Source organism: Diabrotica virgifera, chromosome 2, assembly GCF_917563875.1.
Source record: "Diabrotica virgifera virgifera chromosome 2, PGI_DIABVI_V3a".
Classification (NCBI taxonomy): Eukaryota; Metazoa; Arthropoda; class Insecta; order Coleoptera; family Chrysomelidae; genus Diabrotica; species Diabrotica virgifera.
In genome coordinates this window covers 222,255,725-222,271,272 of record NC_065444.1, presented here as the reverse complement: position 1 = coordinate 222,271,272, position 15,548 = coordinate 222,255,725, and the positions used below count along the sequence as shown (strand labels likewise).

Sequence of the window (15,548 nt, the reverse complement as noted above, 5' to 3'; positions counted from 1 at the left end):
TTAATGAAAAGATCTAGACCACAAATATACATTGGTAAACTAAGAGAACCAAATACATACCAAGAAACTCGAAATAAAATAAATCACGAGTATCCAAGAAATAAAACAACAAAATAAGAACACTACAGATATTGAAACAGAATGGAAGAATATAAAGAACACAATAGAGACTGTGGGACGGAAAACATTAACATTTACAAAAGCTGCCAAACAAGAATGGATGACACAAGAAATTCTCGAAAAGATGGACGAAAGAAGAATACATAAAAACAAAGATAAAATTAAATATCAAGAAATTAATAAACAAATAAAACAGAACATAAAACAAGCTAAGGAAACATGGATGTCCATTAAATGTCAAGAAATTGAGGAATGTGAGGCAAGGTATGACACTTTCAACACCCATAAGAAGGTTAAAGAAATGATTTCAGGAAATCGTAACAAACCAATCGGGATATTAACAAATGCAGACGATGGTACCACTATAACTGAAACGCAAGACAAATTACGTAGATGGAAAGAATACATTGAACACCTATTTTATGACCAAAAAGTAGAACGATTAGAAGTTGACGGAGAAACCACGGGACCAGAAATAATGAAAGAGGAAGTTATCTATGCCATAAAACACACAAAAGGTAGAAAAGCTCCAGGACTCGATGAAATACCAATTGAACTATTGAAGATAATTGATGAAGATAATATTGATATCTTGGTAGACCTTTTTAACTCGATATACAAGACGGGACACATACCCAAAGAATGGCTTCTCTCAGCTTTTGTGACGATTCCAAAAATCACAAATGCTAAAGATTGCAATGACTATCGGACAATTGCATTAATGAGCCACACATTGAAAACCTTCCTTAAAATCATACATAACAGAATCCACGTGAAATTAGAACAAGAAATAAGTGATTCACAGATGGGTTTTAGAAAGGGTCTAGGAACTAGAGAAGCATTATTCGGAGTCAATGTTCTGACACAACGATGTCTGGATATGAATCAGGACATATATGCTTGCTTCATAGATTTTAAAAAAGCTTTTGACAGAGTCCAACCTGAAAAGCTTTTAACTATTCTTAAGACCAAAAACATAGATAGTAGAGATCTACAAATTATATCGAATCTGTATCAAAATCAGAAAGCAAGAGTAAGAGTCGAAGGAGAACTGACAGAGGAAGTAAGTATACTTAAAGGAGTTCGACAAGGGTGCATACTTTCACCACTCTTATTCAACGTCTACAGTGAAGTGATATTTCAAGAAGCTTTATTGGATACTGTGGAAGTTATTTTGGTCAAGGGAAATAGCATTAATAATATTAGATATGCGGACGATACGGTCATATTTGCAAGTGACATGGAAGATCTACAGTACATAATACAACATGTATACAATGCATGTGAAAGGTACGGACTGCAAATGAATCTCAAGAAAACGAAATCAATGATATTCTCAAAAAAAAACACAAAATGTAGATAACCTGATCATCAATAATACAACGATCGAAAGAGTAACAAAATATAAATATTTAGGAACGTGGCTAACCGAAGTTGGAGATCAAACAAAAGAAATCAGATCTAGAATAGAAATGGCAAGAAACACGTTCATAAAATTGAAGAACTTACTTGCAACCGTAACGTTAATCTAGAGATCCGCACAAGAATGCTACGTTGTTACGTTTTTTCTACTTTATTATACGGCATGGAAGCGTGGACAATAAAACAGTCTAAAATCAAAAAATTAAACTCCTTTGAGATGTGGTGCTACAGGAGAATCCACAGAATATTGTGGACTGAAAAAATAACTAATATAGAGGTGTTACAAAGAATGAAGAAAGAATGTGAAGTCATAAAAACTATTAAAATTAGAAAGATTCAATACGTATTGCTTAGATTAATTATGCAAGGGAAGATACAAGGGAAGATAAACCCAGGACGACGCAAAATATCCTGGCTAAGAAATTTGAGAGAGTGGTTCGGTTGCAGATCATTAGAATTGTTCAGAAGTGCGGCTAATAAAGTTAAAATAGCGATGATGATTTCCAACTTCCGATAGGGGAAGGAACCTGAAGAAGATGATGGATCATTTATGCCATCCCATAAATGCTCAATAGGATTGAGATCTGGGCTGCATGCGGGCCATTCTAATCTTATCAATCCAACCTCTATTTAAGATATTTATGTTTATGAGTCAATCAGTGTTTTTATTTACAAAAAACTGCAGAGCTCTTACAAGAAAAGAGATATTCGGATAATTCCAAAAACAACATATTAGTGATGCCTCCGGGATAATACGAAAGGACTATGAAACAAAATCAGCTCTTCAAGCTCTTTTGCCACAGTGTAAGCCCCGTATAATTCCATCTAAGCAATTTTTTTTGTTACCGGAATAATAACAAACGGTATCAATACATATACCTACAAATTGTTGCAAGAATCTTTAAAATCGGAGTACAAATAATAAAGTTATAAGTTGTCAAACTTAATCAAAAATTTTTAGTGGCGGAATTTTGTTCCGGTAGGTGTATATTTATGTGTTTTGAATAATACGAATTTTCTATTATAAGGTGAACTTTTTTGTAGCTACTTGATTTTGAAGGAAAGAAGGTGATGTGCCAAGTTTCTCCTATATTTGAATATGGACCATCAATGTCACAAACTAAGTATCAATTGTCATTCATTGCTGAAGTACCAGCTTTAAGTCTTATTGGATATACTGTAAATGCTGTATTACAAGAAGACGTTCCAAGGTAAGTACGTTATTATTTATGAAGTTTTCAAATCCTTTCTGTATTATTCACATAATTAACACGTGTATCTTTCGGGTTGGAATGTTCCAAATATTATCTATAAGACAAAACAAGTGTTGTTCTGAAGCTATTTCCTTGTGGCATTTTTATGATTAACTATTTAGATGGGAAATAAGCCACAATTAAATTGAAAAAATAATTTTATTACAAAATACAAAATACTACTAAATTAAACAAAAATGTTGTTGCTAAGTAAAAAAATTCTTCTAATAATTTATTTAATCTGACTCATTTATATTGGCAATTGAGACGTATATTATGCATTTTAAAGTAGAAGACTTTAAAATGATATCGCCAATATTTATGAGTTGCGTTCCTGGGACGACTTTACTAAAAGATAGTTCATTCGATTACATGAAATCAATCCCAACTCAAGAATATCCGTCACAAAAAATTATAACATGTGATCTATCTTTAAAAAGATAACCAAATGCAACGATGACAGTAAAATTCCCGCGTTAGAGATTCCATAGTAAATCACGAGGGAAAACCAGGAAAAAACCTCGTGATACTATCCCGACATCGTAAGTATTTGGTCTTACATTTAATTTACTTTCAAAAACTAATACCAAGATATTAATAATACATAGGTATACAATAAGTAATACTAAAATATAAAATTTGTACTAACTCGATATATTATTTACTTACTAATCGTGGTATTTTCTTTCTATTGACTTCCTCTTTCAGTATGGGTAACCACATCCTACTGCATTCTACCGAGGAATTTGCGACACAATTGGTTTCATTTAGCATAATTAGAGCCGCTTCTTTGATTTTTCTCTTTTTACTATCTTATTCTTTCAGGACTATACTTGAATCTCTCCACTGAACTCTATGTTCATTATCCCAAGCGTGTTGACATATTTGAGATCTATCAAATTCTCTATTTTTAATATAAGACTGATGTTCACTTATTCTAACGTTTAATGGTCTTGATGTTTCACCTAAATAAAATTGTTCGCATTCACAAGATTGTGAAACATCAAGAACATGAAACGTTAGAATAAGTGAACATCAGTCTTATATTAAAAATAGAGAATTTTATAGATCTCAAATATGTCAACACGCATGGGATAATGAACATAGAGTTCAGTGGAGAGGTTCAAGTATAGTCCTGAAAGAATCAGATAGTAAACAGAGAAAAATCAAAGAAGCGGCTCTAATTATGCTAAATGAAACCAATTGTGTCGCAAATTTCTCGGTAGAATGCAGTAGGATGTGATTACCCATACTGAAAGAGGAAGTCAATAGAAAGAAAATACCACGATTAGTAAGTCAATAACATATCGAGTTAGTACAAATTTTATATTTTAGTATTACTTATTGTATACTTTGTATTGTTAATATTATTTATAATTTAAACATATTAAAGTCAGAATTTGGTATTAGTTTTTGAAAGTGAATTAAATGTAAGACCAAATACTTACGATGTCGGGATAGTATCACGAGGTTTTTTCCTGGTTTTCCCTCGTGATTTACTATGGAATCTCTAACGCGAGAATTTTACTGTCATCGTTGCATTTGGTTGTCTTTTTAAAGACAGATCACATGCTATGATTTTTTTGTGACGGATATTCTTGAGTTGGGATTGATTTCATGTAATCGAATGAACTATCTTTTAGTAAAGTCGTCCCATGAACGCAACTCATAAATATTGGCGATATCATTTTAAAGTCTTCTACTTTAAAATATCTTTAAAGATGTCTACTTTAGATGTCTACTTAATGTCTATAGTCGAGGAAATGAAGCATTTTGGCTCGCAATTTTTTCGTCCAGCATGGATTTACTTGAAATTTTCACAGAAGGTAAGGAATAGTCCAAGGATCATTTTCTATATCATGCCGCTGTACGCTAAAACCTTGGGGGTGGTTGCCACCCCACCTCGGGGGTGGGAATTTTTTATTGCATTTTAACCATGTAAATCGATGTAAAAAGTAATTCTAAGAAATAAATGTTTTTTACATTTTCTTCGTAAAACTAATATTTTTCGAGTTATTCGCGCTTGAAAGTAACAGTTTTTCGTCGAAAAAATCGACTTTTTAGAGGGTTTTTTGAGAATACCTCGAAAAATATGCATTTAATCAAAAAAACTGTGGATAACAAAATTATGTCTTAGTAAGACAAACTAAATTCTTTTTCTATAATATCTTTAAGACCAATATAAACCGAGATACGGCATGTTAAAGGTTAGCTTTTCTCGTCAAATGCATAATTTGAAATATTCAAAGCCAAATAACGGGAAAACTTTGCATTTTCGAGGAAAACTTAAAGTATCTATTTTCAAGCATATAATTAAACCTTTCAAAAAATAATAATAAAAAATTTCTATAATGAAAATAGAGCGATTTATGATAAAAAAGTCGGTATCTGCTTTTCTCTACGAAAAAATAAGTGAAAATAACCCCCTAACTACCCTCCTAATTAAAAATTGGTCTTCACCTTTCTGTAATTCCTTGTATATTTGTATTGTCAATACACCCAACAAGTTTGAATTATTTAAAAGGCCAAATTTTAGAAAAATTGGAGTTTAAAGAAAAATTGATTTTTTGCACTTTCGTATTTTTCACGTTTTACTTCCAAATATCTCCGAAAATACTGGAGATACGAAAAAAATGATAGACTACTAAATTGTAGTTTTTTTAATAACTAAATTTGTATTGTGCATATGTTTTCATTACAGTAAATAGTTAGCGAGATATAGCTGTTTAAAACCTCTATTTACGAGCAAACACACCCTTATTCGAGCCTTTTAAACCCACACCAATTAAAAAGTAAGGGATCTAACGGAATTTAATTTACACAGTCTTATAGTTCTTCAAAAATCCTACAAAACCGTTTTTGAAAAACTTTTTACCGCCAAAAATGAAGGAGCTATGTTTATAAAACGCGTTATTTTTCGAAATATTCGAATAGTCCGCTTGTGGAACATTTTCAATGCATGTATAATACCACAGAACTGGTTCGTATACTGGAAGATGACATAAAAACTATGTGTATTTGTACTTCTACATATTTGTAAATTCGTATTTTGGTGTAAATAAATGTTTTTGTAATGCTTTAATTCTACTTTTTTCTGTATAGATCTATTAAATTATCTACTTATAAAAATTATAATGTTCTTAAGGGTGGTTTTTAAGGGTTGAAATGTTATGATATTATATCCTAAAGCATAAAACAATCATTATTTTTAGCCAATCAAAACCAAGTTTTACCCATATTAAAGTTTACAACGTTTTTATATAATTTTTGACAATAAGAGGTAGTTTACACCCTAAAGATAATCGACGCCCTTGAGCATGTTATAGAATATGAAGTACAGTGTGAGATGATCCTAATCCCAAATTTTTATGTAAATCGATGCAAGCCGACATTATTCTTTTAGGATAAGTAATTTTTTATATATAGCTCCAACAAGGGTGGTTTTAAGGGATGATAGTATATCTTAAAGCATAAAACAATCATTATGTAACTAATAAGAATCAAATGTTGACAATAATAAATTTTAAAATGTTGTTTTATAATTTTTTACAAGTAGTTTTTTTAGGGGTAGTTTTCACCCTTAAAAAACCAAAAGCGTACAATGGTTCAATATAGAAAATGAACTAGAGGGTGAAATGAGCCTAATCCCAAATTTTTGTACAAATCGATGCTGGACGAAAAAATTGCGAGGTTTTGCCATTTTTCCAGCTTCATTTCCTCGACTACTACTTTAAAGTCTTCTACTTTAAAATGTATAATATACGTCTGAATTGTCAATATAAATGAGTCAGATTAAATAAATTATTAGAAGAATTTTTTTACTTAACAACAACATTTTTGTTTAATTTAGTAGTATTTTGTATTTTGACAACGAAACCCGATTTGGGCTTCGAAACGTTAATAAAATTATTTTTTCAATTTAATTGTGGCTTATTTTCCATCTAAATAGTTAATCACAAAACAAGTATTGTTTTTTTTATATTTTGATAAAAAAGAACTAAAATTCCGAAATGTTGACGACTCAACAAATTAAATTTGTTTTTTGACCTTTATTTTACAGACGTCTTTCGTAGACTATGAAAAGGCATTTGATAATATCGAGATGTGAGCCATAGAACAAGCTATAAATGATATGAGCTATGTAGAATACACTCGAGATATAGGCAACTAATGCCCAATATACAGTGATGAGTGCGCTAATAACCGGCAAAATAACGCAAAAAATCGAAAACATAATACATAGTGAATAAAAAGAGATGAAACAGTAGAGGTGGAAATTATCGTTATAAATGTATAAAAAATTAACATTACATTACATAGTTTTCCACCTTTAGACGTCTGTGACAGGAGTCACAGTGACAGTTGTCGTACTCCTCCGATACGTCTGAAGGTGGGAAACTATGTATTGTAATGTAATGTTAATTTATTCGTTTGTATGGATAATTTCCATCTCTACTAGTTTCATCTCTTTTTACTTCACAATGTATTATGTTTTCCATTTTTTATGTATATGAAAAAGCAACTATGATAGTACAACTAGATGAAAATACAAATCCCATCCCCAGTAACAGAGGAGTTAGACAAGGAGACGTAGTATCACCAAAACTTTTTAATCTAGCACTGGAAGATGTCTTCTAAACTACAAATTGGTCAACCTATAGTATTAATGTTAACGGCAACAAGTTCCACCTCAGATCCGCTGAGGACATTGTGAGGAACTACAAATTATGATGGAGGAACTCGCAGACAGCTCCCAATACGTCGGCTTTAAAATGATTATGAAAAAAACAAAAAAAAAAAAAAAAGAATGTGTGTGTACTTTGTACGCACGTAAGAAGTTATACTTCTATTATATGATTTCAACGAAATCAATATACTTTCAACAGTTTATTTATATTTTATTTAAATATTAAACTCATTTTAATACTTGCTACTTTACAAATATTTTTATTAAAACAATACGAAAAATTAAAAAAATAAAAGAATAAAACACATGCAAACACATTGAAAAATGAAACCAAAGACATTATTTCTGAACAGTTGTTGAGAAAATTTTAACTAAATACGTATTTTCTGAAAAAAAAATATAAAAAATATAATTACAATCATAAAATGTATAAAAAAATAAAAAAAAAAATAAAAATTTGCATTGGGAATTGAACCTGCGTCTATCAGGTTTAGATTATTTTGAACTCACCCCACGCAGAATTTAACTACCGAGACATGTGAATGAAGTGGAAAGATATACCTAGCAACTAAACGTTTTAAATTTTTTTTGACTGTTGCTTATTCTGTTAGTTTAATCAAATAAGTTTGATTCTTGTGGAATTAAAATACGACAAAATATAGACTAAAAAAGCAATATATTAGATGGAGATTTTTGTTGGTAATCAAATTATGTAAATCAAAGTAGTTAAAAAATACTAGCTAGGTAGGTACATTTTCCAAATAGGTATTTAATAAAACTAATATACTTATAATACTTATAACTTATAACTAATAAACTTATAATAAAAACTAATATACACAACATTTTGTTTATCCAGAATCTCCATTTGAACAATTATTGACAGATGATTTTAACACCCAATCAAATCCCTCATAACGTTTCGTACCATACTGTCGGTGTGCGCATGCGCCCAGCAAAATAAAAATTGACCTTCGTGCCTAAAGAAGTATAACTTCAACAATGACAAACTTGACAAAGAAAATCAAAGTGCGGAAATCACTAGAAGAGCAAGGTTGGCATGGGCAGGGTTTGACTTAGTTGGATACTTCAACCGCAAAATACCTCAATACTTGAGGAGCAGAGTGTTCAACCAGTGCATCCTTCCCATTATGAGATATGGATATCAAACATGGACCCTAAACAGGGCCAATATGAATAAACTAGCCACAACAGAAAGGGCAATGCAAAGAACAATGCTATGTATACGGCTATCAGATAATAAAGAGGAACGACTGGGTAAGATCAAAAACAAAAGTCGAGGATATCACAACAAAAATTGCTATAACTCAAATGGAGCTAGGCACACCGCTAGACAAAAAGACCAACATTGGAATTCCACAATACAGTATTGGAGACCTCACGAAGGTAGACGACCAAGAGGAAGACCACAGATGAGATGGGTAGATGACATAAAAACAATAGCCGGAACAAATTGGACGTGTGTTGCTCAAGATAGAAATCGATGGAAGGAGTTGGGAGAGCCATATGTCAGAACCGTCTGAGAAAAAAGATATCCAGTTATTTCACAAAAAGAACACCGCACACATTTATGGAAAATATAATGTCACTCAAATACAATATACTTTACATGAATAGATTCGTCTCGAAATTACAATCATTTCATATCATTGCGCCAACTCTGAATTTTTATTAATAACGGCATAAATTGTAATTAAAGTTTATCGAAATCATATTTTTGAAGTCCATAAAACTGTTATTCACAAATACTACTAGTGTAGTGGCTATAGAAACAGCTTAACCCAGCCTGAGCTAGGCCGATTAAATGAACTATATACTTTTGTCAAACTGACCAAATTGCACCTACTTTATTATCTATGAGATAAGAGTAAGCCTCTGCCCTAATACCCGAAGAAAGATTTTGAACTGGCGATTCAAAGAATATCTTTTCTCTCTTTCTCTCATTTACATTTCTATTTGATTTTAGATTTATTTATATCAATTTACGTCATTATAAATCAAAATTCAGAGTTGGCGCAATGATATGAAATTATTGTAATTTCGAGACGAATCTATTTTCATTTGAGTGACATGATATTTCCATGAGATGTGTGCGGTGTCCTTTAATTATATATATTTTTTAACTATATTTACCTATATTTGACAATTTACCAATAATAATTGAACGAATTAAAATGATAAAAAATCCTCTAACAATCCAATAATTTACAATTTTTAGACAATAAGACCAAAATATTTTTAAGTAGTACCTGATATTTTGTTATTTTCTACTCTTGATACATACATATTAATATGAATTATTTAATCTTTTACAGTGAAACAGTCCTTTCTAAAGTTACAATATTAAACCACTATGGTGATGTAAAAGCTCCCAACGGTTTCCAACCAGAGATATCATCCAGATCTAGAGAATTTACTTTACAAAATAAAAGAGTAACTGCCTCTTTCAGTGAATTAGGTTTACTAAAGGCATTAAAACTTGGAAAGAAAACCATACCTGTACATTTAGATTTTGCAAAGTAAGTATACTCAATAACGATTCTATATCAGCAATATAAAAAATAATAAAATAAAATATATAAAAATAATAAATAAAATAATCTCCAAGAGATAAAAATTGGTGCCTGGACAAGAAACTGCATAAGATTTATATCTCTACATTATATCTATCACCGATATTCGCGGAGTGCAAGTACTTGGAAGGGGAAACGAGAAACGACCCTGCGCGAGTCGCGGAGAAATATTGCAACTATCTTAAATAATTCATATTGTCAATTGATATTGTCAAATTGACGTATATTTCATACCTTCTGTCAATGAAGCAGAAAAATTATATATTGCTCCACAATATTGATATGATATGCAATTATTATATAAAGGTAAATTTAATTAATTTTATTTTGCTTGCAGTACTGCATTTTAATAACTAATTTTATTTACTACATACAATTGTTGACGTTTTCATAACATAACCTGAATCTTATTTTTTCTGCTTATTATTTTTTTGGACTATGGCCTTGACAATTATCCAGTAACCAGGACTAATATAATTGGCCAATATAATTAAAAGTGCGAATTTTAGTATAGAGCGTAGAAATAGGGGTCGCTTTGCCGAACTTGCACGGTCCCAATAGACCGTCTCGCAGTCTCTTGCAGTCAAATGTTAAATATTACATGTTAACTTCTTCGACTTTCGACTGTGTATATACGGTATGCGGCAAAATAAACAGTACTGAAAGACGTATGCCTCAAATTTGTATGCGTCATGGCCGAAACGTACTGAATGGTTTCCGAACATTGTTACAACGTATGTGAATGTCGTGTTAATGTTAGGTGCTTTAGGATGATTCTCAGTTTAGCAGAAATTTTTTTTATTGTGGAGTGCTACTTTTGGTCCAACAGAAAAGGTTGTGGAAACGATCCAAGCTTAAAATCAACAATGGTTTCAATAGGACGGGGCAACCTGTCACACGGCCAGGGAGTCTCTTCGAATACTGGGCGATGATTTTGGGAGATCGTCACTCACCAGACCCATGATACTATGACAGGAAGATATGCACACTTGCAAGTCTAAATTCAATCGACTGGCGCATGACGTCACTGCGAGACTAAACCAGGGAACTTGTGTGTATCTTATTTTGACGATGAATCATATGGCAACGCTGTTTCATTACTATGGTACGGGAGCAAAGTATGCTAAATGTGCAATCACTCGAGCGTTATGGGGACCTATTGGGTTGTGAAGAGTAGGTCCTAAACCCCAAAAAAGTTAAGTAAAATTTTCCATTCTAGTGGGCGCTTGCCATTTTTTAATTTAATTTTCCATTTGCAACAATCGTTTTTTCCAATTATAACGCCATCTATCATAATTTGAAAAAATGTTTCGAATAAAAGTTACTTATTTTTATGTAAGGAATCTAAATCTGCAATAAAAAATGGGGGCTCCTATTTAAGATTTTAAAGTAACCCCCCTTCACCTCCGTGGGGGTCGTGTTTAGTGCCATTCGATAGATTTTTCAAAAATATTAAATAAGTATATTTTACAGTTTTTCGATCTGATGTTCATTTCGCGAAATATCGCGGGATTCGTAATTAAAATATTATATTTACCCCCCACCCCTCTCCGTGGGAAGTTGTGTTTGGTATCATTCGATAGATTTTTAAAAAATATTGAGCACATATTTTTTAGTTTTTCAATTTGTCATTTATTTCTAGAAATATTCGCTTTTGTCTTGTGAAACTTTGTGACTCGCCCATTTCCTTACGCACGGCTCAAATCGTCAGATTTTTTAAATATGCACTCTTTTGCATGTACTTAACTTACCATATCTTAATCTGACAATTTCGAGTATTTTTAAGGATAGATTTTTTTTTTCGGGCCCCCCTTAATGAACTCCCATGTGTTAAGATCCAATATATGGTAGAGGTACATCTGCAGGGTACCAGGTTTCTCCCCATATGATAATCTGACGGGCTCGAGTAACTGCACAAATCCCTGCTTGGGCTCCCCTACCATATAAATGAATAACTTGATACTTGAACTAAGAATTCATAACTAGTTACTTGATGTGAATACGTGGTTTGAAAATGCATAATTAATTTGTAAAGGTAATTATAGAAATATATGAATCTACGATTTGATTGTGTACATTACAAACAAAATAAATAAAGCTATAAGACATAAATTAAATATTATACAATGCCGGTAAAACGTAAATAATTTGAAAAATAAACGAAAAGCGTGTCATACTTCAGACTTTATGAATATTATTTATTATTATTTATTTATTTATGATATTATTTGACAATTTTTATGATTTTTCTCTTACGGATATTATAATTATCTTTAATATTTTTATTTAGCATCCTTATTTTAAAATACATTTTACATCTAAAAAAAAGTAATTTTACGTCGTCACTGAGATTTACTTGTTTTGCGGCTTCTAATAGGTTTTTCAGATAATGTTTACTAATTTTTAATGTACTGCGATTATAAGTACGAAAAATATGTTCCAGTTCACTACATTTAGTTACAAATTTCAGGTTTGGTTTTAGTAAACCACCCTTAGAAAGGTGGTTTACCCAAGTAAACGATTTATCGTTAACATCCGGAATCCCATCGTCTTAACGTTCCTACAGCTGGAAGGGGGTAGCCTCTTTTTCTTAATAAACGATAGGACCTTGCCCCTGCAGTGTGCAAAGAAATTGCTGAAGCAATATCTTCAATCGACCACTTAATTTGTTTTTTAGTTTTTAATTTTTTTAACTGTCCTTTGTTTAAACTTCCACTTGTTGTCAGGTAATCCCAATAGTTTTTCTTTTAAACAATAGTCAGCTCCTGTAAAATTTTTTTAGCATATTCTCGCGGTATCTACATTAAATTTGTCTCGCTGAAAACACTTGGAGACCCACACTTTACGTACCGTAAAATGGGGTGACTTTGACCGATTTTGTACTTTAATCCTATAAAAATTATATTTTAAATTTTGCTACATTTTTGTATATGCAAATATGTTATGGGTTTAGACGTCTACTTTCAGTAGCTTAGATTATAATTACAATAAAATAATCATGACATGAAAAAAAATAAAAAATGCATTTGGTCAAGTTCACCCTATCTGGGGGGAAGTTGACCGTATATGCTTTTTGCCTGTTAAACTTATTTTTCTTTTAGGTGGGGTTAATTTGTCCGTTTTAAAACCATTTTTTCTTAATTCGTTATATCGGTGGATTTAACAACCCTTGGAATATTAATTCTTTTTTTTTTATTTAAAAATGAATTCTTAGATATTTATAAATTTGAATCGTTAAAAATAATTTTAAAAATTATACAGGGTGGCTGAAGTATATCACAATAGATATTTTTTTATGTTTTCGGTCAAATTCACCCCAACGGTCAAAGTAACCCCATTTTACGGTATGGGTTTGTCTCTAGGAAACAGGAAAAAACGACACTTCGAAAAAGTTTTACTTTTTTTATTCTTATTGTTTAAACAGCCCACCACTGCACAATACATGGTAAACAAAAATTAGTCTTCAGTCTTATAAAGTAGGTACAGATAGCCGAGAGCAACTTGCGTTCGATAAACAAATTAGGTGATATTAACACAGTAAACTGAACGTTTTCGCCACAAAATTTTTATAACTATATAATATAACTATATAACTAAACAAAAATCTCATTCAATACGTTTTGAAGCAACACGTGAGAGATAACTATTGTATTAACACGAATGAACATGAACACAAATAAAGAATTCAACTTGGCGCCAGGAAAGTTGTATCTGGTTTACGTCATAGTAAGCGATAGGAATGCAAGACCATCATGCGCGTTGATTTATCTTCTTGTCATAGTATCATGCACCAGACCTAACGCCACCTGATGCGTACATATGGGGAATGCTGAAGGGGACAGACCGATCCACCATCTAAAACTCTGGAATTGTGGACTAGAATTAAAGATTGCTTTTTTGGTGCCAAAGGGTATCTTTAACATCTGCTTTATCGGTAACCTCATTATAAATATTATTTGCAAGACTATATATAATGTATACTAAATATCTAAATAATTAGAAACATTTCAATATTCATATTCATTTCAGTACTGTTTATTTTGCCGCGTATTGTACATCAGTGTTTCTCATTTCTTGTTAGTATCTAATCCACATCATCAACATTATTAAGTAAAAATTTACTGATAACTTTTATATCTGTATTTCCTATTATCATTTCGTTTCTACTTCACACTAAACTGTTTCTTTTTGTACATCAGAATTTTTTAGTGTCACTGACTTATTGTGTTCATTCGTTGTCAACATTAACATGTGGAAACCTTAAACGATCCATCCGTCTATAAACACAACTCGTCCGTTATTAGAATATACAGGGTGTCCAGAAACTCTACCGACAAACGAAGACAGGAGATTCTTCAGATAATTTAAGATAATTTAACCCAATTCACTTAGTCCGAAAATGCTTCCTAAGGGAGCTAGAGCTCTTTGAAGATGGCGTCTTGTAATTAGTTTTTCTTAAATACCTCCAGAACGCTTCTATGTAGAAAAACAAAAATTGGTACGCGTATTTATCTTCAAGATATAAATCTAATCCATCCATTGCAAATTTCTAGCACCGATCATAGGTGTCCGTTTTGGGTAGGGAAACGGTTATTTTATCGCACAACTTTTTTATCTTTAACTTTTATGCACTTCTGATACTAAATTATTAAATTGGGAAGTATTTTAGTACTAAAAGGTACTCTTGTTTTAAATCGGTAGGACACACCGTTTTCTAGAAAAATCAATTTAAAAACTTTTCGCTTTTTGAATTAAAAAAAAATATAAAAAAAAACTGTTTAGAAAGACCAAAACTGGTACATTTATTTATATTCCAGAGATAAATCGATTACATTAATTGCGAATTTCTAGTACTGGTCATAGGCGTCCGTTTTGAGTAGGTCAACAGTTATTTTATAGCATAACTTTTTTGTCTTGAATTTTTTAGCATTTTTGACACTAGATTATTAAATTATAAGGTATTCGAGTACTAAAACTTACTCTTACTTTATGTTGGTAAAATACTTCGTTTTTTGTTGAAAAGTTCTTTCAATTTTTTTTCAAATTCCAAAAACGAAAAACTTTCAAGTCGATTTTTCTAGAAAAGGGTGTGTCCTACCGACTTAAATCAAGAGTACCTTTTAGTACTAGAATACCTCACAATTTAATAATCCGGTGTCAAAAATGCATAAAAGTTAAGGACAAAAATATTATGCGATAAAATACCCGTTGCTGTACCCAAAACGCACGCCTATGACCGGTGCTAGAAATTTGCAATGGATGGAATCGATTGATCTCTGAAAAGTAAATATGCATACCAATTTTCGTTTTTCTAAATAGAAGCGTTCTGGAAGTATTTAAGAAAAACTAATTTCGTGACGCCATCTTCAAAGAGCTCTAGCTCCCTTACGAAGCATTTTCGGACTAGGCGAATTGGGTTAAATTGTCTTAAAATAATCTGAGGAATCTCCTGTTTTCGTTTGTCGGTAGAGT

General features: G+C 31.6%; 1 protein-coding gene across 2 annotated transcripts in view; it reads left to right on the top strand.

Annotated features, from left to right (window-relative positions):
- Positions 1-15,548, top strand: part of LOC126880396 (alpha-mannosidase 2) — a 128,942-nt gene that overhangs the window by 69,456 nt on the left and 43,938 nt on the right. For both annotated transcript variants that reach the window (XM_050644234.1, XM_050644233.1), the window contains exons 11-12: positions 2,587-2,753; positions 9,819-10,022. In XM_050644234.1, the coding sequence (XP_050500191.1) occupies positions 2,587-2,753; positions 9,819-10,022 (371 nt within the window). The remainder of the gene's footprint in view (positions 1-2,586; positions 2,754-9,818; positions 10,023-15,548) is intronic.